At 40.0% G+C, this 27,038-nt stretch overlaps 1 protein-coding gene across 1 annotated transcript; it reads left to right on the forward strand.

Annotated features, from left to right (window-relative positions):
- The first annotated feature begins 8 nt into the window (after positions 1-8).
- Positions 9-26,169, forward strand: LOC140940396 (sorting nexin-29-like). Its single transcript, XM_073389366.1, has 24 exons — positions 9-166; positions 286-353; positions 2,918-2,970; positions 3,427-3,501; positions 3,625-3,671; positions 4,486-4,575; positions 8,691-8,775; positions 8,896-8,966; positions 9,204-9,265; positions 10,766-10,874; positions 12,845-14,120; positions 15,532-15,696; positions 15,831-15,879; positions 17,537-17,573; positions 18,349-18,412; positions 19,455-19,583; positions 20,302-20,402; positions 20,741-20,949; positions 21,359-21,475; positions 21,945-22,097; positions 22,639-22,713; positions 23,057-23,122; positions 23,996-24,135; positions 24,253-26,169. The coding sequence occupies exons 1-24, from the start codon at positions 124-126 to the stop codon at positions 24,323-24,325; spliced, it is 3,357 nt and encodes a 1,118-aa protein (XP_073245467.1). The 5' UTR covers positions 9-123; the 3' UTR covers positions 24,326-26,169.
- Positions 26,170-27,038: the final 869 nt, after the last annotated feature.

Here is a 27,038-nt window from a genome sequence, read left to right on the forward strand (position 1 = left end):
AGACTGGGTAACAAAACAACATGGCGGCGTTGTGACAGATATTGAATTTCGAAACTGCAAATTGATAAAGATAGAAAATGCTGGTGGATTCATCCGTCTTTTGGGTTACAAACTTAGATTGTGATGGTTAGCATGTTTCTTACGTCTCAGAAAGCTATAATGAGCGGTAAGTTGAATTATTAACCATCGCCCTCTCCTTGTTCCGGATAATGCATTGTCACACGTCACAAGCTTGAGCTCAGAATTCCTGCTTGATGGTAACTTTTCTCGATCTCTTTCGTAAAGGCCAGCTTCAAAATGCAGAGAGTGAACGCCAACATCTTCTAGAAAGATTGCTTGATGCTGTTAAGCAGGTACTAAAACAATTCCCAACGTTGTCAGTTAAATAAATAAATCTGACCTTGCTGATATGTTCTATCACTGATATTATCTGAGATTTTATTCCTCTCTTTACTGCTGCTAATTATTTCAACATGACGGTGTCCAACAAGAAAGCTCTTGCTACTTTGGACACTGTGCACAAATGAACTTAATGTCTTTTAGTTAATTATTATTTGTCAGCTACTTTATTTTCCTACCTACGTACACTTATGTAAATAACTTATATAGTCAGGACGTAACTAATCGATAGAAATCGATCATCGAAAATGTAATCGATTAATCGATAATACTCGATATTAATCGATATTTGTCGATTGATTAGTCAATTTAATCGATTGAAATCGATAATCACAAATTTTTTGTCGCATCTATGGAAATCGAAAATCAAAAACGTGATCTGATCTTATCACAACACTGCGTAACACTTACCTTCAAGCTTACCTTCGAATCCGCTTTGTTGATAAAGATGATGTTACTTCTTTCTCCAATGGTAGCTACTTTTCTCATTTACTTTTTTTACCAGGATCACTGCTGTAAATTTGTACTCTAGAATCGTCAGAATCGTGGTAAATAGCCGGAGTCACTAATGTAGAAATTGGCAAACTGTCGCCCGTTCTGCGAGAATTTAGAAGGGTATTGTTCGAGCGCTTATTGGGAGACACGCATGGTGGCTTACGGAACGCGGAGAATCTTCGTCCGTTTTCTTTTCGATCATTGTCGAACAAATCGATAAAATCGATAGCTAATTACAGAAATCGATCAAAATCGAAAATCACAAAGACGCGAGTGATCGATTTCTATCGATTTCCGATATTAATCGATTGATTAATATCGATTACGATCGATTACGTTCAATTTCTATCGAGTATCGAAAATATCGATTAGTTACGCCCTGATATAGTGTAAAATAAAAAAATGAATTAAATTGAATTGAATTGAAATATAACGAAAACATTCATGGCGAGGTACTGTGAGCTCTTACTTTCTTAATTTGGCCTCAAATGTTAGTCCTAAACGTTTAGAAGGCATGTTTTCATGAGATGTTATGGCAAGATTTCTGTATAATCATAGAAAAAAACAGGAGTCAAAGAAAGTAATGACCTCCTACTGACCCCTGACGCCTGTTGATTCCCCTAATTAAAAATAAATTCGTCTTTTAAAAAAAAAAACACTCAAGGTGGATTGCAAAGCTTTTTTTGTTGAAAAAGTAATATCTGGCTCAAAACCTTGAGAAATCATGTGATTTGCATTTCAATATAGACATGTATATGTTCTTGGCCGGCCTGGAGTCTCTTAGTGACAGGAGAGTAGGAGCTTGTAAGTGGTTTATGGCTACTGCACGCCAAATGTCCCCCCCTTAAGAACGTCATCCCCTCTCCTGCTGCTATTGAGTCTCATTACAGTATAAGGGTCCAACTTTTAAGACGTAAACATGATCATACCAGAAGAATTAATGACGTTGTAACTTATAAATTTTAGTGCATGTATGTAAATGGTTAATTGTATGTGACAATGACCTTCCCCAACAATTCAGTTATTGCTGCAAGTGGGTGAAATAAGCAGAATATCTATCTATCTATCTATGTATCCCCTTGAGTATGTAATCTATTTATCTGAGTACTTGGTTTCTTCCCAAAAATGGGCAATGTTATCATTGTATGTGGCTAAATTATTGACCAATCAGAGTTCTCAATGATTGATCACTTGGATAAGCCAGTTTACTTTAAATTGAGTTGTATAGCTTTAAAGTATAAATCTAGGATAGGAGACAAAGGAGCTGCTGAATATAGGGTGCATTCCATTGGGATGATCCGGATCAGGATCAGTGATGCGAGATCACTCAGATCATAGCACATCAAAGGAACTGGCGAGCCCACGCTAAGAAAGGATTCATCCGTTAATTTTGTGTACCATGAATCAAGATCACTCGGATCACTGATCTAATCCATATCATCCCAAAGGAAATCCCCTATAGTGTTAACATATGTAGAAAAGAAAAACAAGGATGCTTTCCTTTTGTCAGAACTGACCAACCAGACCATTCCCGTTGTAATGAGAATTTCACTTTCAATCAAAACTATCCGGCCAGATCCGTCAAATCCTGAATAGTGTGAATGAAGGAGAAGGTTTTTCAACAAAAACCCTTTGGAAAAAGCGGATTTCATTTGCTAACTGACTGGTCCTACAGGCCAGATCTGACAAATCCTAAATAGTATGCATGAAGGAGAAGGTTTTTCAACAAAAATCCTTTGGAAAAAGAGGATTTCATTTGCTAACTGACTGGTCCTACACGCCAGATCAGTCAAATCCTAAATAGTATGCACGAAGGAGATGGTTTTTCAACAAAAACCCTTTGGAAAAAGCCAATTTCATTTGCTAACTGACTGGTCCTGCAGGCCAGATCTGACAAATGGAAAGTGCCTTAGAGTCCCAGATATGTACTGAGTGACTCCCAATCCCACAACACCTCTCCGTTCCAACCCCACCCAGCTTTATTTATTTTATTTAGTAAAACAGCTTTTTCTATAAATTTCAGTGTCAGGTGAGATTTGGAGGTAAAACTGAACTTGCAACTGATGGAGACAGCAGGTATTGAGCATGTTTTTAATGATTTTTCTGCCTCAAAACTGACTAAAATTTAGACTACTAAAAATAAAGATTTAGGTTATATGCTCTCCCAGGTTTATAAATGTTGTGCTGTTTAGAAATTTATTGCAATAAAAATAGTGGGACACAGACCTAAAAGGGGTTGGCCCCAGTGTAGGTGATCAGTGACCTTGAATGGCAAAGAAAAACATTCTTTGAACCACTAGGTTAGCAGATGTACACCAGATCCCTTAGTTAACAAAGTGAAAATTAATATTGCCCTGTTGTACTAGAAGTGCAGTGGTCAAGCAATTTACCTCCTGGAAACCTCATATCCAGGTTTAAGCCTTCCCATTGCATTGTTTTCTTAGACAAGAAACTTTGCCTGAAAAATTAGAGATTAAAGAAGTTTAAACATAACTTTTCCCCTTGAAGGTTAATAATTCTATTCTTTTTTAGGGTTGTTTGTCTTTTGACTCAATATGAAGCAGTGTTTCAACATGGTTTTAAAAGGACAAGAGCTAGTGCGTTTAGGTACAGTAGAGTAAAATTAATTTTGCTCGTCTGCATCAATTTTTTTTTGGTCTGTGTGAACCTTTTAAAATGAGTTCAGCTTTAATCTTTAATGTTTTATTAATTTATTTACTTTTATTACAGACAAGTTGGTCAAGTTGCTGGAATTGTTAAACTGGATTCAGAGGCAGGTGGGTGGATAATTAGCAGCCTTCTCAACCCTCCAAGTTAAAGGTTTTGCTTGGTCGCCATTTGGCAACCAATAATCTTTTGGTTTAGCGAGACTTTTTTACAAATCAAGTCGCCAGCTTCAAAATTTTAGGTGCCATTGCGACTAAAATGGTTGCAACTTGGAGGGTTGCTTCTGGTCCAGTTGCAAAATATCAGCTTCCAAAAGTTCATGCATGCGCAGAAAGCAAAAAAGTTTTGAGATACTTTCCTGGTATAAAAGTGACACAGCAGTCTTGACTTTTTCCTTGCACTTTCACTCCTTCCCACCCCTTTTTCTCTTGTTTCCCACTTTTTAGTTTATTTGTTTGTTTTGCTGAGCATTATTTAATACAATGTAGGCCTAATTTCGGTGGGAAATGCTTTTGGGATTGTAGGATTAAATGGAAGGAACCACACAAAATTTTCAGGTCTACTTTATAAATAGTGTTTTGCCTTTTTTCTCCGGCAAACTTGACTAAATTGTGATCAGTCTGGTATTGTTTGAAGATCTCTTTCTCCTGCATAACGTATATGACAGAGTTGTTTAAATTGTTGACATCACAAGCAACACCAGGGACGTGGATCTCAACATGCGGTGCAGGGGCGAATGGGTTAAAGAAACATTTTGTGTTATCATAACTGATAATAAATTTTTATTGGATCTTGGAATAAAGGCTCAACATTATTTATGTACTATGGGCTTATTCATATTCTTTTAATTTTCCTTGCCTCATTTGACTGTCTTTTATACACTATCTGATTTTGTGAACAAGTGTTTTATTTCTCTTAACCTAGTTTTCTGGAACTTTGTAAAAGTCCATCTGGGAAAATTAGAAGAGGAAAGGTTTATTTCTCTGCAGAAAGCAACAACAGATGCTGGAAAAGGTCAGTGAAGTAGAGGCCCATTGTGCAGGGCAGCGTAGGTTCCCTGCCATTTTTCTTGGCACACAGCCTTGGTTCAACCTTGGGATCAATTCAGGTTTCCGGGAAACTGCCCACCTACCCCTCCCCTAAACCACCATAAACTCTTACCTCTCACTTAGGGAAAAATGTTGGCTAAGTGGAGGGGTAGGTGAACAGTTTTTCAGAAACCTAAATACTGATCCCCCAGGGAGGGTGTCTTCTCCTGCTGTTCAAAAAAATCAGACACCCCTCCCCCTCAGTCTGGTTCATTTGCCTATTACCAGTCCTTATTCACTATGGAACATGAGAAATAATAATAATAATGATCTTTATTGAGGAAACTTTTTCATAAAAGATATGGTTTTCAAAAAGGACCTCAAAACTAGATATATATTATAAAAACAAAAAAAGCTATAAAATTGCAAAGGGATTAAAAAGATACAAAAAATGCATAAAAAATTAAAAATAAGTATAAGTAAAAATTAAACGTAAGTAGCTATATCAAAAACTTAAAAACATTACGTTTAAAACTATTTACATTCCTTGAGTCTTTGATCGTCTGACTGAGGGAGTTAAAATCGGAAACGGCATGATATTGTGTTCTTTGCTTCCCCCAATTTCTTTTGACACGTGGTAATCTAAAATTGCCTTTGTTACGTGTATTATGCCTATGAAGTACGTCTTGTCTAATCAAGTCCATATCGTGATTAATTAGGCCATTGATGCATTTGTATACGTGTACACACCTTCTTTGAAATCGCCTTTTCTCTAGAGGCAGCCACTTGAGAACGGCTAATGCCTCAGTGGAGGATGAGTACAATGGTCTATTTAAAATAACTTTAGCGGCCTTATTTTGCAAAACTTGCAAACTAGACATAAGGGTAATATTATGTTTATCGCCCCATACTAGATCAGCATATTCAAAAAGGGGCATAACAAGACTTTTATAGAAAAGTAGACGCGCCCTGAAAGGCAATAAATGCTTTATACGCTTGAGAAGCCCAAGCCTCTGATTGATTTTCCCAGTTAGGTGTTCAATATGATCAGTCCATGTGAAATCCGAAGATATATGTATACCGAGGTATTTAAAGCTGCGAACATTACTTATACTATGATCTAAAATTGAAACAGTCAAATCTACTTTGCTTTCGCGTTTCCTATTACTACCGATGAGCATGCATTTAGTTTTGTCCAAATTTAAAGTCAGTTTGTGATCATGAAGCCATTTCGCCACACCCAGTAGATCGTTATTTAACTTATCACTCAACTCCTTTGAGGATGTACCATAGCAATAAATTACAGTGTCGTCTGCATAAAGTGACGCGTTGCAGGAGTTAAGCACATTTGGCAAGTTATTTATGTAAATCACAAACAACAGAGGCCCTAGAATGCTACCCTGTGGCACCCCATGCGTGACTGGAAGTTCCTCAGATAACTCATTTCCACATGATGTGCGCTGTTGTCTACCAATTAAGTAAGAACGGAACCAATGAAGAGCTGTTTCAGAAAGGCCGATCTCGGATAGCTTGCATAACATTATTTGATGGTCTACCGTGTCAAATGCCTTGGTTAGATCGATGAACACGGCCCCGCAAAGCTTTCCTTGTTCCATGTTTAAGAGCACTTCATCAGCAAATGAGGTCAAAGCTGTTGTAGTTGAGAAACCCTTCCGGAAACCAAACTGCTTGTTGGACAATAGATTATTGGTAATCAAGTAATGATACAACTGCAAGTGTACCGCTCTCTCCAAAATCTTGCTTAGTGTAGGGAGGATTGAGATGGGGCGGTAGTTGGAAACGTTGGTCCTGTCACCTGACTTGAACAATGCCGTGATTTTCGCGCATTTCCACAATTTGGGAAATTGACTAGTGCGAATTGAAAGATTCAAAAGTTTAACAACAGATGGTGCAATTGTGTGAGCTGAGATTTTAAGAAGTCTCGCGCTAATTTTGTCAAGACCAATCGCTTTGTTTGCTTTCAATGACAAAAGCTGCTCAAGCACAAATGATTGATCCAATTCAGTCAACTCGAACTGGAAAAGCGGGTGTTTTGAAATGGAATTTAAATTCAAGACGGAAGTCTGTATTCTACTTGCTAGAATTCGGCCAATGGAAGCAAAGAAGCTATTCATTGAAGAAGCAATGGATTGGGATGTTATATGCTGAACACCATCAGAGATAATACACTGAATACTCTCTGAAGATGAGTTCCGATTGCATGCTTCGTTCACTGCTTTCCACACCTTATCTGAGTCACCCTTGGCTTCCTCGATCATGTCACAGTAATATTTAGACTTGGCAGTTCGTACTAAGCCATTAACCTTGTTCCTAAGCTTTGCATACATTGACCAAAGACGCGCCGAGTTCGATTTTCGCGCCTTTCTATGCGCCCAGTCACGTTCTTTCATAGAATCACTTATCTGACTGTTCATCCATGGAAGAGGTATTCCCTTGACACGCCTTCTTTTTACTGGTGCGTGTTGATCAGCAACCTCCGAAAACATTTTATTCCACGTAAACAAGGCATCGTCGACGTTGTCCTCGTTTTCAACAATATGCCAGGGAATATTCCTAAGATCATCATTAAATAAAATCGGATTAAAATTCTTATAGGAGCGATACTCGAGTATTCTCGGTTTAGCCTTTGTTGTAATTCCAGCTTTAATTATGCAAAATACCAGAAAATGGTCGCTAAGCGGTACCGGAACAACACCAGATTTGACAATGCGGTGTTCATTATTAGCAAAAACCAAGTCGATCATTGTCCGCGAGGTGTCAGTTATGCGCGTCGGTTCTTTTATTAACTGAGTGAAGTTGTAGGCCCGCGAAAAATTAAGAAGTTCTTGTTTATCTCTTTTTGGCAATTTAGAACTCACCATCATGTCTGCGTTTAAATCGCCTAGAATTACCACATCCGATTTTTCCAGATCCACAGATGACATACTCTCATGTAGCGAAGAAATAAAGGTCTGAAAGTCAGAATCCGGTGCTCTATAAGCGCAGCAGACGAGTGTTGGCTTGCATTTGTCTCTAATCAACTCAATCCATAGACATTCCTGACGGCCAGTATTAATATCATTCCGCAGGCGAAAAGCCAAACCTTCTCTCACATAGATAGCTACACCACCATATCCCTCTTTAATGCCAGTGCGATCCTGACGAACGCACACGAAACCAGGAAGATTAATTTCTGTGTCGCAAATATTCCCATCCAACCATGTCTCGGATAGAGTTAGAATGTCCACTGTTTTACTGTCGATTCCCTCAAGGCGCAAAGAGTCGGTCTTGTGTACGAGACTTCGTATTCGTAAATTGCCTGGGAATGAAAAAATCAGGTCTTCCTGTCAAGCAAACGTCTCCCCAGCATTATATCAAACGCGGTTACAAACCAAAGTTTGAAAAGGAACTTTGAAAAACTGTTAGGCTAATGAGTATTCAAAAACCACAATATTGCAGTCCGTTTCAGTCCTTGAGTTTGTCCATCAACGCCCCCTTTTCTCTTTGCTCAGGGCCCAGTTGTTCAAAGGCTGATCAGCGCTTAACCCAGGGTTAAATTTAACCCGGGTTTCTTTTTATTTTGTTCAAAAGCATTTTCTTGAATAATTTTCTTTGTTATTTTTAAGAGCATCAAATCATCAACTTCAGCAGTGTTAATACTTTCTTTTCATGTTTTGATTGGTTATTTTTATGTTTCACCCAGTTTGGTGGCAGTTGCCACTGTTTAAAGTTTGTTAAATTTCGTGACACATCTCCTTTATTCATTTAGTTGAAATAACTTAGGCGTTGTTTTGTTATCATAAATAAGTGAAACTAAGGGACAGACCATTAGAAAACTTATGGAGTTGTTAGGGGGGGGGACCTTGCGAAGTGTAAAAAATGTTCGTGCAGTAGAAAATTAAATGAAAAAATTCATCCACGCCAAGTAACCCTTTTTGTCCCTAAAAAATATTCATGCCCTTCCCTAAAAAAATTCTTACAAGGGAAATGTTAACAAAAAGTATTCAAGCGGCTCGAAAATTTCCCACCCACCCCCCCTCCCCTCCCCCTCTATAACTTTTCTAATGGTCCGTCCCTAACATCAGTTGCTCTCTTCCAAAGGACGTGCCTGGTTGAGGAGTACATTAAATGAACACTCTTTAGAAAGATACTTCCACAACATGCTGGGAAATAAAACACTTTTGAGGTATGTTAAGTTATTACATTAAGAAGGAAAAACAGTACGCCCTTCACCAGAGATGATATTAGACGAAAATAATGTGAGCACTATTCTTGACTTTAACCTATATTTTTGTGCATATGACAGTCAGTTTTATGAAAAAGAAGCTTTTCTTATGGATGAAGAGCGCGCCAGCATGCTCCCTATGACTGCTGCAGGTGAGAGTCCATTATGAAGATGTAACTAATACTAGGCTACGTTGAAACGGCGCCGGACGAATTTGCAATTGGCTGAAAAATTTGACCAGACACTTCGTTCACACGGAAGAATGATTTTGTTACTGCCATTTCTGTTATTTTCCATCTAATTTGCGTGTTAAAGAATGAAAATAATAAGCAAACAGTTGAAGCTTCAAAGAGAAGATTTCATGATGAATGTTTTTTTTCTTCTTACAGGTCTGAGTCCCATTCTGTTCGCCCTTACTGTTGACAGTGAAGAATTGAACATCGTGCGTCAGGTATGTATCAGCTGAGGGAGCTTAAACAACGACGAGGGCGACGGCAACGAGAACGGCAAAAAAGTAATAGGTTTAGATTAAAAAAACAACAACTTTGCACGTGCATCACGCTTTTTTGTACATTTCTTTGCCGTCGTTGCATTATTACAACTACAACGTGATAATGCCGAATTTCCCGTTTTGTCAAGGACGGAAACACAAGACAACAACTTTCTTTTTCTTTAACGGAACTTTGATACAGTCCTTTAGAATTCAAGTCCAAAAACTGGTACTTGCCAACAGTTGACGAATTAAAGGAGATGGAATAAGCGCGATTAAGTTTCAGGCAGCGCAAATTCACTTTTCAAGTAACGTTTTCGTCGCCGTCGCCGTCGTTGTTGCTTAAGCTCCCTAATATTCTGTTAATAGAATACAAGGAGTTCAAAACCAATTAGATAAAATGTAAAGGGGAAAGCAACCATATTTTACGTTGATAACTCGTTACAGTAATAACTGATAAACCTGAGGTCGACGGTGCGGTGCGCTCATTTTATCCCCCCCCCCCTCCCCCCTCTCCATCAATGCTCCGTTTTAAGGGTATTTAAAGCTATCAAAGCTTCACAGTAAGGAGAGAAGTTGAAACAAGGATACATGGGATGTCACCGTGGATCGAACTCGGGATCGCGCCCAACGAAGGCCGCTCACTAACCGACTGTGCCTGCACCCTCGCTTCTATACTAGTATTCAAAAATTGTCTGCAAGGCTCTGTCCACACGTATCAGATTTTATTTTAAAAACGGAGATTTTTTTTGCTCTGGTTTGGCCTACTTTTCACACGTATACGATGAAAATGATCACCGAAAACGCATCTTTTCAAAACCGCTCTCCAGAGTCTGCCTCGTACCCAGGCGTCTCACACTAGTTTTAGTCGTACAATGCGTACTTGTTTCATGGGTATTTTCTTGCGTCCACGCAACAATGCTCAAATACGGAGTGGGTTTTCGCAAAGGCTTAGGTCAGAGCTGATTATGCGTTGAGATTTAAAATGACTGCAATGGACGAGTTTTCGAGAAAAGCAGGGAAACTGAAAGCTTCGAAAACGTCTCTGAAAAAGGCAATTCTCGTTTTTTGGGACTTTATCGCAATTATTCTCAAGTGTGAGCGAACTCTTCTGGCGTTGAATATTCCTGAGAACCATGTGTACTAGTAAACGGTTAGAGTTGTGGGGACATAAAGGTGATGTTACGCGGGACGATACGCAACGACGATTTTAGCATAACACAGCGCTGCAGTGTTGGAACAATGTTGCAACCATTCGAAACAATGTCGCAACAATGTTGCAAAGCTGTGTTGCGGTAAAAATCGTCGTTGCGAATCGTCTTGTGTAACATCACCCTAACTGGCTTGGTATCCGAAAGTTTTACTCGTAACAGATCCTTGTGCGCAACGTCATATCTAAGTATTGCTCTTGTGACAATACCACAGTAGACACTCTAACGTTGTTTTTTTTTCTATTTTCAGCAAGCTCCAACCTTACCAATAAATAAAGAAGTGTTAACCAGCATTTTACCATCATTTCCACATAAGCCTGTTGAGGAACCTGCACCCGTGGTGTCTGCTTTATTAACTGGTCAGTGGAATAAAAAACAGAGGTTTTCGAAAACGCTCTCGAAAGGGTTTGCCTAAAACCCGGAGTCTGGAAAGCCTACGCCGAACGGCGAATGACTATAAAGTTTAGTGATTAGGGTTAGGAAACTGAGTCAATCAAGTTTCAGTCAGTTTGCCCATTATAATGGTCGGAATGGAATCTGTTTCAGTTTACTAACCGTGATTACTATACTGCAGAGTCATTCGGCGTTCGGCGTGAGCTTTTTTTCCGGATTTCGGGTTTTAAGGTGATGCTACACGAGACGATTCGCAACGACGATTTTTAGCGCAACATAGCGTTGCAATACTGGAACAATGTTGTAACCATTCGAAACAATGTCGCAACAATGATGTTGCAACGCCGTCTTGCGCTAAAAATCGTCGTTGCGAATCGTCTCCTGTAACATCACCTTTAGGCAAACCCCTCTCGAAAGTCAAATTGCTGAACTATTTCCTAGCCGATGAAGGCTTTAACCGCCTTTCGCAAGGCGCAAAATAAAACGAAATGAGACAAGTAGCGAAAAGAAAATACGTGACGTCACGTGCAAACCAGCAATAATGCTAAAAGGAATGGCATCAAGATCAGTAGATCTAATTAGCAAAAAAACAAATTTGCACGTGCAGCACACTTTTTTTTCTAATTAGCCGTTGTTTTGCACGACTACAATTCCGTTTTGTACGACTAAGACCCTGTTTACATGGAGTGGGGGACCCCGGTCTAGTGGCGTAAGTTTCTTTTGTTTTGTGTCCTCCAAAGCGTGAAAACAAAAGAAACCAACCCCACTAGACCGCGGTCCCCCACTCCATGTAAACAGGCCCTAAAACGTCAAACGTCCAAGTTACACATTATTTTATGGCGGAATTGTCGTAAGTGTTTACCAAACATTTTGTTTCCTGTGTTCTTGTTCGCTGTTATTTTTTCACTGTCGCTCATTTTCACCTGGCCGCTAACATTTCTCATTTTCTCACCGCCGCTATGAAATTTTCATGTTTTTCTTCCAACGAAATTCGTCTCCCTAGCTCTTTCTCTGTTATCCACGTGAGTCTAAACATCAAAAATAACGTCGAAAAAGATACGACTTTGTTGTTTTTTTTTTTCTCTCTAAAAGTCCGGGCCGCCATGCGATTTTCTTCCGTTGCATTTGGGTTGCCATACCTGTTGATTAAGTTATTTTATAACACTGAGGGAAAACTAATTTTGAAGTTCCGAAGAAACAGAAAGACGTACGAGATGTTTTTTTCAAAATTAAAGAGAAGGATGATGGTGATTGAAATTAGCATAATTACTCCTTGCGCGAGCTGCACGCATTTATAAAATACGTGCGTCATCTAGTTATGAAAAACCATCTGCTGTCTTTTAGTTTTGCCATGGATGACATGAATGAGATTTTTCTTCGTGTTTTAGACAGTATTTAGTTGTTTTTGTTTTGGAATAACATCGACAATGGCGTAATATAATGACAATATAATTCAGTGGTGGAGTCTTGAAAGTAACCAGAAAAACCATTTGAAAGAGATGTTTGTTTACTCCAACTATTGGCAACATTTGCCTCTTGGAGACAGCGTACCAGCACAAGGGAACGAGGAAGGAAAGTGTAAGAAAATGACTCAATTCTCAAGCCGCCATAATTCAGTGACAGCGGCAGTATCTAAAGGACAAACCACATCGCAAGCCCTGACCGAAGTCGAAAACAGGCGACATTTCTAAACAGAGTCCCAGTCCACTACATCACACCTTTTTACTCGGACGCGCTCGTTTCACCGTCCAACGTTTATCCGCCCTTGTCGCTCGGGCGGTGTACGGTCACGTGATTACCAAATTTTCTAGGATGGGTAGATTTACTTACCCATTCTTATAATCACAATAGCCTGCATAGCTTGCGTTTTTTTTATTTCATTTAGTTATTTATTTTCATAATCACTTCTGAAGTGTTTTTTTGGTGTTCTCCGTAGACGATGCAAAAGTAGAAAAAAAGAAAAAGAAGAAGAAAAAGAAGCGAAATGCTGCAATTGTCTCCATTGAAGAAGGCGAAAACCAGGAGGATTTAACAAGCGATCTGAATGAATTTCCCATCAACGACATCTCAGCAAAAGAGACTATGAATTCATCCAACGACACCTCAGAAAAAGAGACTATGAATTTATCTTCTGAATGGAATTCTTCAAGTATTGGTCACACTCACTCTTCATCTTACCCCGGTAACATTACGGTGGTCTCCGAAGGCTCGGCAGTAAAATCTTCTCGTGTGAACGGACAAGAAGTTGTATTTACTGAGATTACTAAGTCTATTTCATTGCCTGATAACTCTGTTGCCAAGGAAGACATTGCGTTAGGTAATTCGACAACGAGTGGAAGTAGAAGTTTTAAATTTGAAGACTTTTTGGAACAAGAGACTTTAAAAACTGGATCTGATACTGAGGGAGAGGGTGTGAAGGAGGCACCCTCAGGGGAGGACACGGGTAATTTTGTCTCCGAAGCTGCGGATCTGTTTTTTAATCATTCTAAGGTTGGTTTTGAAGAGGAGAACTCATTTCAGATTCAAAGTGACCTCAAGACATCGTTAATACCAACCAGTTCAGAAGAAACTAATGATTCCTTACGTATCGCCCAAGGAAGTTCTATGCTACCCAGAGAAGATTTGCCTGAAAGGAAGGATGAGTTTTGTGGTGAAAATTTTGGGTCAAAAGCTTCAAGTGCAGCCACGTCGGATTTTTCGAAAGAACACAATTTGCCTTACTCAAAAGAAAACTATGACTCTGCCAATACGCGTAGTTTAGCAGAGAAGGATAATGAGAAATCAAATTCCACTCTTGAACACGCAAAAATACCTGGTTTAGTAAAGGAAATAGCTGCCGATCCGGAGGCAAAAATTAGAAATATGCCACCGTACCTCAACCATCCAAATGAAAGCAGTCTTCAAGCTGACACACAGGAACACCAGGATCTCAGGGAAAGTCCTTTGGAAATACAAGATCAGCACAAAACATCGGAATGTAAAGACCCGTATAAAGACACAAGTAGTTCTTTGGATTATTTTGATTCAGCGCCAAGCCCTGAAGCAGAGCCCAGTGCAAGTGATAGTAAGTTTGAACCTGTCATATTGTTGGACAGTGGAGAATCTCTTGTGCCTGTTGCAGAAGGCGATGTTACGTCTAGGACTGGTACCCATTCCATTTCCTTCTACTCGCCAGACGTTTCAGGAGAGAACGACCGTGACTCCCTCTTAAGGTTAGAATTTTAACCGCTGAATAACACACGAAATTCGGATGGGGGGTCATGTAGTAGCTGCCCGGACAAGAAGTCACCAAAGGTGCGTTTCCCTGACCCCAAACAATACTAAAACAATTGGAAGAATGACATGTCATTGTTTCCTACGACCAATTAGGAGAGACCTTTTTCCGTATGGGACAAGAAAGACTACTATACCCTGGGGGGTGGGGGATAGCTCTCGATGAGTCTCTGGGTGGGGAAGGGAAACGCCGCTTTACTGTAAGTTATAGGCCCTCGTCATTTCCTTCGGATTTATGTTTGCGACTGGGCTGTAGTTCCATTTTCAAAATAAGGCCAGAATACCAGATGTTTGAATTGATGCTGCAATAGCCTGCGAGGAAGCTCTCTGGGGCGCTCTGGAGGCGGGACAGGAAAAGCCCAGAAGGAGAGCCTGAAGGAGAGCTTGCAACTGCGTGTCTGTAATTTAAATATCTGCATCGAAAGAGTCGATGCGAAATGCTGATTGGCGGAGATTTCATTAGAAATGACGTCATTACCCTTGGCACGTGTTTTTCAATGTTTGTTGACATTCGCGCTCGTTTCCGCTTCGCCCTGATTGGCGGAAATCTGACAGCTCAGTGGACGGCGTGCCACAGGGGATCTAGGGGTGGAATTGAAATTTCAGAGACGTAGTTGCAAGCTCTCCTTCCTTTTACCCCTCCGCCGCCACAGCGCCCCATAGAGCTTACTCGCAGGGTAATACTGCAATAAATGTATGCTTTCAAGAAACAATTATGGGACAGATAGGGAAACGCCCAGTCAATCCCTTGGGATATTTGAATTTCATAGTTATTTTTAGACCAATTAAACGTTTGAAATTAATCAGAAGTTGCTTTCCAGAGAGGTCCATAAAACTTTCATTCAGGGTTGTCAAAAGAGAATTCAACAGTCATCATTACAATATTCTTTATTGTTTGTTTTGAGGCGGTCGCGCGGGGAGTTAATGACGTTTCAAACATACATTAATATGTGCGCACGTCTCAGATCTTAGACTTCCGCTTAATAGACCTTTTTACCGATACGGCGGCCATATTGAAAGATTGTAATGGGAAAAAAAGATCGTTGTGCCGTGTTTGGATATAATAATGATCGCCTTTTGCCCGAGAAATAAACATGGAAGTTCTCTTTTTGCCCGAAAAGCGCGCGTAAATAATGAGCGAGTGCCCTCTTGGCATCCCATAATACTCTGCTTAAATCTAATAAATTCAATATGGCCGCCGTATCGGTAAAAAGGTCTCTTACAACCTCTAAAAATAACTTTAGTGAAATTTACACATCCCGGCCAACGCCCTAAGAATTCATCTCTGTCTCATTGTTCTCTCTTGAGACTTGATTAATAAAAACAGCTGGTTTTATGATTATCTTACAGCCCTAGCTGGTCTTTTGTTGAAGACTCCGATGGACTCATTGAAATCAGAAGCGAGCCTCTTTTGAATAGCAATGGCAGCTCTGTTGCCATGGCATCAGATGCCTCAACTGCGGCTGCGCTGGCGGCATGCTCTGATGCACAGAGAGGAATGGACAATATGGCCAGGTAACTAATTCTCTTTACCGTACATTATTTATAATTGCACATTATTTTATCCGTACATTATTTGTAATTGCATTGAGGAGAGTTTGGGATAAAACCGTTGGTAACAGTATGGTTGTTGTTGTTTGCTTACTTAGTGGCCTTATCACGGTGGGAGCGACGATGACTGGAGATCAAAATGTGCGGGTGAGTTGATATCGTGTGCTGCCTATCACCTTAAGGCTTGTTTATATGGAGGTGGGGGACCCCAGGTATGTGAGGTAACCCGCTTAGGTGGGTTAACCTATACATAACATATAATCTTTCATTTTAATTTGATCACGTTAACATGATAGGTGGGGTGACCAGCCGCGGGTTACTTCACCTACCTGGGGTCCCCCACCTTCATGTAAACAGGCCCTTAGAATACCGACACATACGTTTTAGGAATAAATAAAATGAGTAAGTATTTATCAACTAATTTATTAGTAGTTTGTTTATATATTTAATAGCGATTTATTGGTACCAAATCTACGAAGTAGTTCTTCGTCTACCATTCCTGGGGCCTGTTTCTCAAAAGTACCGATAATTAATGTTTACATTCAGTGTAGAGGCCTCAAAAGTTTTGCAGATAACATGATAAAACTATCAGTTAACTGGACAAAATGTAATGGTTTGTTAGCTCGGACCGGCGCTTCAGTTCCTGGGATTTGATTTAAATATTTGATAGTTACCTTGAATATCGAGAAACAGGGCCCTGATCGAATTAGAATTTTAGAATTTTTTTGTTTTTGAGGAGAGTTGAAAACCGGAGTACCCGGAGAAAGCAAGTACCACGACCAAGAGCAATCTCAAGCCACATAAGGCAGATATGAGGTCGCCTCCGGGATTCGTTTACAAGTCTTGTGCTGATAAAACTTGTAGTCCCTTTTTGGACAACGAATAAACGAAACGGGAAAGACCCTTATTATCGCTTGGAGGGCGGCGTTTCAGCAAAACTAACATGAAGTAGTGTTTAGTCACAGCATCATGTAGATGATACTTGAAGGAAGGTTAATAATAAGTTGACCGACAAGTCTGACATAATAAAACTCGCCATATGCTGGGGTAAGGCTTTAAAGAAACTGATACTGCATCGGTGGAGATGTAATACGCCAAAATTTGCCGGTTTCTCATCTATTTTAAACCATGGTAAGTTGAGGATACTGATCAGTTATGAAAGCCGGCAAATAACAAAGATTACCCAAAACAGCGGTGCTGCAGTTTATGTTAGAAGTTCTCTGACACTGCAAAATCCTTTGTTTTTTGTTCACAAATTTGATAGACCGCGAGCAGTCTTCTATTTGCTTCAAAGTCGCTGGAGTAAGACGCGCGAGCCGCGAGAAACGAGGGAGCAAAGCCCGAGGAGGAAGAACAATAATTTTCTAGTCTCGCCCCAGTCCGTTTCGCGCTCACTATCTAAGAACTCTTCAGATCTAAGAGAAAAGTGGACGTAAGCGGTCCAAAATTGTAACTGAATAAAATAATGAAAGTTTTCTATTCTTTTTCAGTGTTTCTTTTCTTCGTTCTACATGATAGGAGTTCTATTGAACGTTGTGCTCGGCTAAGTCCAAAAAAGCTAACAAAATCATCTGACAAAGACCTCTAATGGGCCTCATAACCATTGCACTGTATTAACCATGTTTAATTGCAAAGTGATTCAAAAGGTAATGTTTTGAGCGCTAATGACAAAGGGTTACCGCTCGAGAGGTCAGCTTCTCAATATCTCTGCGGTGGCCAGTTTATTCTACCAACTCAGTCCGGCCACAAGACTAACGTTTTGCTATATACTGAGGGCTTAGCGTTGTGTTTTGAATTTTTGTAGAGAGATGACCACAAGAGGCGCGACGGCATGACTTCAGGTAAATTATGCCCACCTCCCAACTGACAATTCCGGTTTTTAGGAATAAAGTTTAAAACAATTTTCTTTATGATCAAAATTAATCTATGTTCGATATAAAAATGGGCGGCTTGAGATAGCTTAAGGCTAATTTTAGTCTCACTCCCTACTTTTCTCCAGTCCTACTTACAACGTAGCTCAACGTAGCTTTCGTAGGGTCACACAGGAAATGTTAAGAGCGGCGTGCTCAGCCAAAAACACTAGAAACCCGCGAGTAAGAACCTGCATTTTCCCAAGTTAGCCTAAACAGATTCTTACATAAGTAATAATTAGCACAAATTTAGGCTATTTAGGTTCTTAAATAGATTCTTATTTTCCGAGGAAAAAATGCTTTATAGCTAAGAGTATAAATTTGTGGTATTTAGCCTATTCCTTATATAAAATGTGCATACTATTACATTGCACTTGGAGTGATAAGGTACCTTTGTCTTCGAAGAGGATCCTGAATGCTGACTTATCTTATTTGCCAAAATTTTTAAATAGATTTTAGAGAGTAAGAACCTCTTTCAAATTTTAAGCTAAACAGGTTTTTTTATAGAGGGGGCCTAACAGGCAAATTTTAGCCTAACAGGTTCTTACTCACGGGTTTTGACTGTATGCTCTTTCACTGCAAGACAAGACTGACCCGATCCTTTGCATGTTGAAACCGGTTTCTCATCCCATGCCCATATTGGACTTTGCGCTCTTTAATGTTTATAAGTCAATGATAACAATGATTATGTAATTTTTTTCCATAGCTGAACTCAAGCAAGCCATGGTGTCAATGATGCTAAGGAAAGACGAAATTGAAGAACAAAACAGGTTTGTTTACTCATGGAGAAACGCCTGCCTCACACGAGTGAAGCTGGAGCTCGCGATTTAACTGGCCAGATGTAATAGTCGGCCCTGTGCTTATGCTGTGTTTCGTTTTCACACGGCACAACACGAACGCAAGCACAAGCCCAGCCGGGTGCAAAGAAAGTCAGTTTTACGGCTTGCCATTCGGGTAAGCTCTAGCTAGCCCGAAAATTTTTTTGAAGAGCAGGATTAATTTCATTTCTTCTGTAATTTGAATTCCCCAAAAAGCTTCACTTGCCTGTTGGGCAAGTTAAGAACAAATTTCAATCCCCTGTTAGCAAAACCCACTAGCCTCAGGCTATCGGACACGACTTTCTTTGCACACTGCCCGGTCACAAGGAAAGAAGAAATATTGATAGTTGTGCATGTGATTGCGTTCAGAGCGTTTTTACAGTGAAATAAGCACCCTTAATCCTGGCGTCTCCTCATTCAGTTATTGAATGAGGCTGAGTATCATCTGAAGAATTATGGAGATCGAGGAGGGTGTCGAGAGGTCGACTTGTAGCAAGTTTGGCTATACAGGAATGTTCAGTCAAGCAGATATTCTTTGAGCTGAGTTGTATTTTTGCTGTTTTTGTTATTTTTGTGCCAGTATTTCGGCTATTTCTTCTTCGCAAGACGTGTTCTCCAACTTAATCAAAACAACTTAGCTATCGCAATCTCGTCCCCAGGGCGTCTCGGTTGCCGTCTGTTTTTCTGGCGATATCCATAACTATTGACGTCATTTTGCAGGATATCGCAAACGTCTTCCAAATAATGCTCAACGTTAGTTGGTTATGAAGAATTATCCCAGTGATTTGAGGCAATCTATCTTGCTAGCAGACTGACGCTACATTTTCGCGGTATGAGCTGGGGTGCGAAAAGTAATTTTCGCACGCCAGCTCATAAACCGAAAATAAAGCCTTTGCTCGCAGGGTAGAGCTAATCAGAAACGGAGGAAGGTTTTGAATGAATAATAAACCACATTAATTGTTGCTCTTAGTTACTCTGCTTAAATTTTCTGTAGGAAATTGCAGAGTCGTTTGGATGAAGAATGCCAGAAATCTCAGCAGCTTGACTCTGAGAATGAAAAGCTTCGAGAGGAGATTAAACAACAAGAAAACTTCAACGCAGCCAAGATAGCGTCTCTTTCAAGGTATGAAACAGGGTGTTGAAAGAAAATCCAGAAGGTGTAAAATGTAGATGGCTATATATAATTCGGTCTCAAGTTGACCAAGTTGATTGGATTATCTAGGATGTTAATTTTTGAAGAAGAAAGCTTTGAATGTTACAAAGAGAAAGGAAAGATAGTCTTCTTGTCTTTACTTTTTCTTCAAAAATTTTAATTTGACTTTGTTGTTTTTGGAAGGGACGCAAAGGAAATGTTCCCAACTACCCCGTTAAAACCCACGTTCGAATGTATTTGGTCGTGGTTGTATGCGCTGTGGAAAAAAAAATTATATGTTTGTCTGTTTGTTTGTTTTCTGCTGTAGCCGCTGCGTGCAGAGTGTCTGGAAATCTCATAGCCACTTTCCTGGTTGTATTGGCTATTAATTTTCATGGCGAGACTAAATTTTCCGCGGAAAATTTATTCGCGAAGGCAGTCACACACAATCACAAAAAAATTTTACTTCTCCCGACGTAAAAGGCGAGAAAGGATCATTTAAATCGATACAATTATTTTACTTATTAGCTCCGTTGTTTTTGCCTCGTTCTTTGCTACCTTAGCCTCCCATGCAGACGCTCCTAGGGCTTCGTCACGCGTCCAGGAAGTCAAAAGGACGTGAGCGTACGAGGCTATTACGAACGTTGCAATCGTGGTCGCTTAAAGAATTTATATAAGTTTTAAAGGGTTTCATGTGACTGATTTGCAGAGAAAACGAGCTCTTGAAGCATCAGCTGAAGAAATACGTTGGAGCAGTACAGGCGCTGAGGAGTGATCTACAAGGAAACAAGTCAGCTGTAACAGCGGAAGGTAAGGGTGTGGGCTTGTTTTAGGGGTACTATTCTCGTTCTTCAAGGAGCAGAATCAGTGCGATTTACTACTACTACTACCACTACCACTACCACCACCACCACCACTACCACTACCACTACCACTACCACTACCACTACCACTACCACTATCACTACCACTACCACTTTTTGTTTACTTGAGAAAAATTGCTCTGAAACCATTATGGTTTGCCCTCATGTCAAAACATAAACTGATGTCTATCTCTTGTTAAATCCAGTAATTGTTCAGGGGACCGGTTGACGGTAAATTTATAGCATCACTGGATTATCGTCGTTGATATAGTCTTCTCCTTGCAGTTTTGTCGGGAATAAGGCAAGAAGAAATTCTACCTCCTTTGCCACCAGAGCAAGCGACAGAGCATGCGAGGCAGGTTTTTAATTTGTTCGCTGTTTTTAATATGGTAGCAATCAACTTAGTTCTAAAGGAACAATCTTTGACTAAACATCATTGTTTTATTTTTAATTGCAGTGAAGAGGCAGAAGAATACAAAAGGAAGTTAATTCAGGTAATAATGGTGAAAAAGTGAAATGTGACTTCATTTACTATCGATTACGCATGCGTTACTCGTCCCAGATGTTTAGGAGACAACTGTGCCTTGCGCATCTAAGGTTAAGTACGGTGAAGCATGCACTAGGGTGAGAGAGCGTTCGTTCAGCAAAAAGTGCAGCATTAACAGCGGGCGAAGACGACCAAACGTAGTCAGTCGTTAGTAGCCTGCGTGGCAGGTGGAAAAAAGGGAGGGGAGGGGAGAGGGGAGAAAAGCGCGGTCCCCTACCCGTTTCGTCGGCGGTTTATCTGCCCTGGTTGAAAGGCGTTCCAAACGCGCGAGACTAAACAACTATTGCTAGCACCAAAAAGGAACTGCACGAGTGTCGCCAAGGTTTCTTAGCACGTTTTTCTGTTTTATTTGGAAGGTTGCGGATTTGCATGGTGAACTGCTAGAATTCAACGAAAGGCTACACAAACACGTTGGTTATTATCAGCTTCAAGTGAGAAGACTACGGGAAGAACTCGTTAATCTCAGAGGACCGGTAAGTTTAGGCAATTCTCTTAGAGTAGGAGCGAAATGTTATGAAACGTTTAATGATCCATACTGAACATTTCACTCCTACTGTTATGAGAACTTGGATTTTTCTTAGCAACCTGTCAGTGTCTAAAAAGTCATTTCAGAATCGCGTTTACAATTTGCACAAACCAGTTCCATTTACCGAAAACTGAACGGCCGCGAAACCTTGAAACTGGTATCAAAGATAGGTTTCAAACATCCCGTCCGCCAAAAAAAAAACAGAACTACCTTTTCCGATGTTCCGTTGCTCCCGGAAATTTTCCACTGGAACTCGCGTAGCATTTACATCCCTACTGCAATTAACAGAATGTATTGGTAATTGGAGAGCACCCACGTTGACAATGACGGGCTACACTGCGTTTAACTTACGAGGTTTTCTTGCCCACAGGCTTCATCGTTCATCTATTTATCTATATTTTCGATTTCTTTCCCAGCTTCCAGAAGATACAGAAAGTCTTAGTGATTCAACAAGCCTTGCGGACTTTGACCCCACAGTCATGTCAATCGGTACCAGACCCCTAGTGAACGTATGGATACCATCTGTATTTTTGCGTGGTCGCTCATCAAATGTACATCACGTGTATCAGGTACGACGGGGCTTTCATAAGTGATTTTATTTTTGTTGCTTTTTATAAGGCAACACCAAAGAAAAGTTTGTAAAATTCTTCTGAGTGTTGAGCCCAAATGAAATTGTTAGAAATAATGAAATAAGTACAATACGTTGTCCTTATATTAAGCAAATTAAGTTAAGTGTTAATATAGTCTTCGTAATGGGAGAAAACAGGAGATTTATTTCCAACTTGCACTGAAATTTCTAGTTGCGAGACGTGTACAATATACCACTGACAAAATTCCATTCGCAAATTACCGTTGGCACTCGTTAAGTTAGCTTTTAAGCAATTTGTTTTGTTTGAACTTTAGCGGGCAACAGTTTACTGTTGCCGTGTGACAACAATGTTGCCCGGTCAGAAGCTTTATGGTGGATGAAAGTTTCTCTGTTAGATGTCATGTGACCTCCAAGTAACTGCTGAGAGAGCGCGCTGTTTGGAAACTGAAAATATCTAGCAATGTAACAATGTCAGTTTTGTACCATTGACATTACTGAAATTTTTCCTTGAATTCCTTTAGGTGTACGTAAGAATAAAGGACGACGAGTGGAACATTTATCGAAGATATTCGCAGTTTTTTGAAATGCATAAAAATGTAAGTGTGACCCAGAACGAGTTGTAAAAGGTCAGTAATACAAATCCATAGGCACAACTTTAAAGTTAATTGGAAATCGTCACGGGAAGGTGAAGATCATGCGCGGGAAGGTCACAAATTCTTAACTCTTACCCGTCTTCCCCGTCTACAATTTTCAATTGATACTGTAGTTTCCGGCCAGGTCGTTTTTGTTTCGTCACGCAACGCTCTTCCTTAAGAAGGAGAAGGAGGAGGAGCGTTGCGTGACCGAGTGTTTTTATGTGTATGGTTGGATTTCTGTAAGTTATTGTTATTCTTTATCGCTGTTGATTGTGACATTTATTCTTTCTGTTAATTTTTGTAGTTACGGAGAAAATCCCAAGTAGTAGAAAGCTTTAAATTTCCACCAAAGAAGACGCTTGGTAACAAAGTAAGTACAAGTATACGTGTGGAAACGGCCTCGAGTCACATTAACGGCGAACGGCAAACAACAAACTCATTTGAGAATTTCTCAAAATAGAACATGAGCAGATAAAAATAGTGTAAAACAATTCCTATAGATGAAAATAACGTGAAACTACTTACAGGGTTTGTACAGAGTCTTGAATTCTGGAAAAAGTCTTGAGATTTGCCCAGCATTTTTCCAGACTTGAAAAAAGTCCGGAAGATAGAGATAAATTATGGAGAAAATGGAAAAGACTTAAGTTGTTGTTGTTTTTTTTTCAAAGCTTCAAGAAGTGCTTTATAAGGGAACTTGTTTTCGTTTTGGCCAAATCTTATTCAACCTCGCCCGTATGTTTACAGTGCACCACAAGAAAAGCTTTCTTTCTGCGTTTTTTAAGGTTACTGTTGATCACCTATTTGTTAAACCTTGAGTCTGGAAAAAGAAGTTACTTTTTGGGAAAAAGGCTGGAATAAGTGTTGAATTTTGGATCTAAAAAGTTGTACGAACCCTGTACTTATTTTTTGTAGAAGTGAAGAACAGTTTAAGACAAGTAAAGGGAAAATATGATCACGGAGTACAAATACACGTTCACCGTTTACCGTTTGCCGTTTAACGTAAGCGTGACTCTAAATCTCTCTATGTTTATGGAGGTGGGTCTTTTTCTCAGAGATTTAGATGCTGGCCGTAAACTTACAGTTGGTTTCAAAATCGTCTCTCACACTCAAGGATTCAGAACCATTAATTAGGGCGGGGAGACATCTTCCTAGAGATTATCTCAGTTTTGTTACTGGGAGGTGGAAAAAAACCAATGCACCAGGCGAAGTAATGGAGGTGAAAAATATCTCTTTTTTCCTACAGGACTCTCGATTCGTGGAAGACCGCAGAAGACTTTTGCAGGATTATTTAAGAAGAGTAGTGAATCTGTACGTAACAGATGATCGGGAATTACGTGAAAACACCTCAAAAGCAGTGCTTCTACAAATTATCCCTTTCTTTGCGTAAGTAGACGAACTGATTAAATGCTTTTGAGCTTTGACTTTTCTATTTTGTGCGGCCTGTTTTTAATTTCAATGAATTTATAGTTTATTTTTTTTATTTTTCTTTTGCTCACGCAGTGAACCGTTTCCACCACAAAAAGTCAAGAAGGAATCTTCTAGAAGACGTTCACTGAATTACACTGGTCTGTGAAACACGATGAATTAACAGCGTATGAATCTTCGTCATGAATTTGACAGGGCTAGGTCACGGTTCGGCTGCGTGGAAAGCGTTTAAATGGGCAGGGAGCCGGGGAGAATCAACCCAAGTCGCACGAGAAAGGCTATGTCTGTCTGTCCTTACTAGCTCTTACTCCTGGATATTTACTTCCGTCTCAGAGGCTTTCAGTGCTCGCGTCTATTTATTCACTTCCGCTGTTACAGTGATATGGGCATCCCCGCGTTTTGGACATCTCCATTCCCAAAACCATAGTTATGTGGGCATCCCCTTCTCATATTACCTTAGCGATTTGGGTTAGGGTTAGGGTTAGGGTTAGGGTTACAGGGCATGCCCATATCACTGTGACACCGCTAAGGTTGGAATATGGCACAGAACCTAACCTATTTATGACACTCCACTTTCGAGACCGGTGCGGTGCAGCTTTGCCCCATTACAGAAATCGCGGCGGAGTCAGTATTCATATGAAGCTGTATGTGGTATTGTTTCCGTGCCGACGCAAAAGCTAACTGGTATGGTGTGTACCTAGCTTAAATTAAGTGCGCGCGCGCGACGGGCTTTCCCCCATTCTCGCGCGCCTTAATTTTCCCTTCCCCTTCAAAACGGCCAGCCCCGCAACTTCGTTCCCAGGGTCCTCTGTTACTCGTTTCCCGGACCCTGGGAACGAGGTTGGCCTACCACCCAGGCTGATTAGGTCAGGAGTATTTTATTGACGAAATCAGAGCAACGGTGAACTCCGAGAATGAAACCAAACTTTTGTGCATACAAAGGAAGGTGGGCCTATGTTTTGCAATCGCCTATAATCTTCTCCAATTTCACTCGTTTTTCTTGCCTCCATTGTCTTTTTTATTTGTATCATAATTGCATTGGTATTCTCTTACACGTTTTAAGAGATTATTTTAAATACTTAGGCAATTATCAGTATGGCCAGGTAGTTTGGGAGGAAAGTGCACAAAATGCGTCACTAGCTAAGAAATAATCTAGAAAAGGACCAGCAAGGAGCCTGGTACTACATTCGTATTCACAATCCTTTTTATGAAGTCCAACAGTGTTTTAAACTTTTACAAACAAGATTTTTAATAACCCCATTTTGATGCAAATATCAAAATTGTCTAGCATGTCAAATCCTTATGTAACACTGTCTCTTCATGACCGAGTTTTATTCAACATGTTTGGTTGCGTTCTTTCACGTTGTTATAAATGGCTACTTTTCTTTCGGATTTGAAAATAATATATACGGATAACCTTATGAACAAAATTATTTGTCTTATTAACAGGGAAATGTAAAACAAATGCACAGTTGTATAAGAAGGCATTCAATTAATATTTTACCGATTTAACAGTCAATTTTATTATTAAAAACATGAAAAAATATGGATTTTACCTAAACTTGAGTGGTTAAAAATTGTTATGTAACAGCCCACGTTCGATATATTAAAATTCTAACATGACTCCGAGGCTTTCTGGTCATTTTTCCATATTTGGTTTGGTTTTCTTTGTGCTCAAATCTCTTCTGGGAATTGCGAAACAATGGAGTCGTGAAAAATTTGCAATTTTGTCCCTAAAGCCTCGAAATCATTCAAGAACTGTAACACATCGAACGTGTGCTATTGTTGCCAGCGAAGTCAAAAAAATCCCAGCTAGCCGAATTCCTCACCTTGTTGAAATCGCGATCCTTAGCAAACTAAAGCAACTTGTAGAAAGCAAATTATTTTAAACAGTCATTCAATACCGTTCTTTAAAGTGATAATATGATTATCAATGTTGAAATTGTATTGTGGTTTTGTCCATTTTAATGCAATAAAACATTTTTTTTTCAATTTTGCCTCGTTGCGTTTACTTCAACATTTTTTTTCATCCCTGAAGCCAGAAGACAAACATTAGACATTGTTTGACGTAGCCACTAAAGTCAGTTGATTGGTCAGTCTCAGCGTCCGTCAGTAGAGTTTGTTTGCTTCAGAACCACACATGCCAAAGCAAAATTTGGTCCAGGCAAGCATGCAAGAATACCCTTAACACAGTAACTAGGGGAAGCTGCAAAGTCTGATGAACCTGGATTAACTTTTTTCCTTATAGGAAGCAAACATTTGTTTCTAGCGCCCCTGAAATGGGAAGCATCTACATACGCGGAGTCCCAGCCTCGTTCCCAGTTTCCTCCGGCAATTTCAGACGCGACGTCAACCATCAAAATTGTCGAGGGTGGATAGGCCTTTTGCACGATGACGTCATTTTACTACTACGACCAGAAACCTTTTCGTTTTTCCTTTCGCATTTAAATTTAATAGTCCCAGCGAGGTTTGAAAAGCAAAAGCCCTTAGTTTTCAAAAGCAAGAAAAACCCTGAAGGATTCTGCCTTTTGTTGAGAACTTTATCTTTAGATGATAATGGTTCATGGTACTGATAATTAACAATTATTGGATTGAGGCTGATGGGTGCAGTGTGACTTAAAGAATTATGCGGATCACTTAACGCCCTTTGACGCTTATATATTTCGACTTTAGGATAAGGTGCTCATGAGCAGTGTAGAACTTGTACTGATTTAGTATTATCACTGCTTGTAGAGAATCTGAGTCGCAACCTCGTTACTAGAGCATTTTCCTTAGAATCTGGCCCCATGGGACTGCCTAGAAAAGCCCCTCCCACTTTCTAAGGCAGGAGCCGATGCTCTCGATGCTTCGGTTCCGAGAAA

The sequence above is a fragment of the Porites lutea genome, chromosome 6 (assembly GCF_958299795.1).
Source record: "Porites lutea chromosome 6, jaPorLute2.1, whole genome shotgun sequence".
Classification (NCBI taxonomy): Eukaryota; Metazoa; Cnidaria; class Anthozoa; order Scleractinia; family Poritidae; genus Porites; species Porites lutea.

Coding starts and splice junctions, on each gene's coding strand:
- LOC140940396 (XM_073389366.1), top strand. CDS start 124: ATGGTTAGCATGTTTCTTACGTCTCAGAAAGCTATAATGAGCG. Junction 8,776..8,895: donor GGAAATAAAACACTTTTGAG/GTATGTTAAGTT, acceptor TGCATATGACAG/TCAGTTTTATGAAAAAGAAG. Junction 15,697..15,830: donor GGAATGGACAATATGGCCAG/GTAACTAATTCT, acceptor TTGCTTACTTAG/TGGCCTTATCACGGTGGGAG.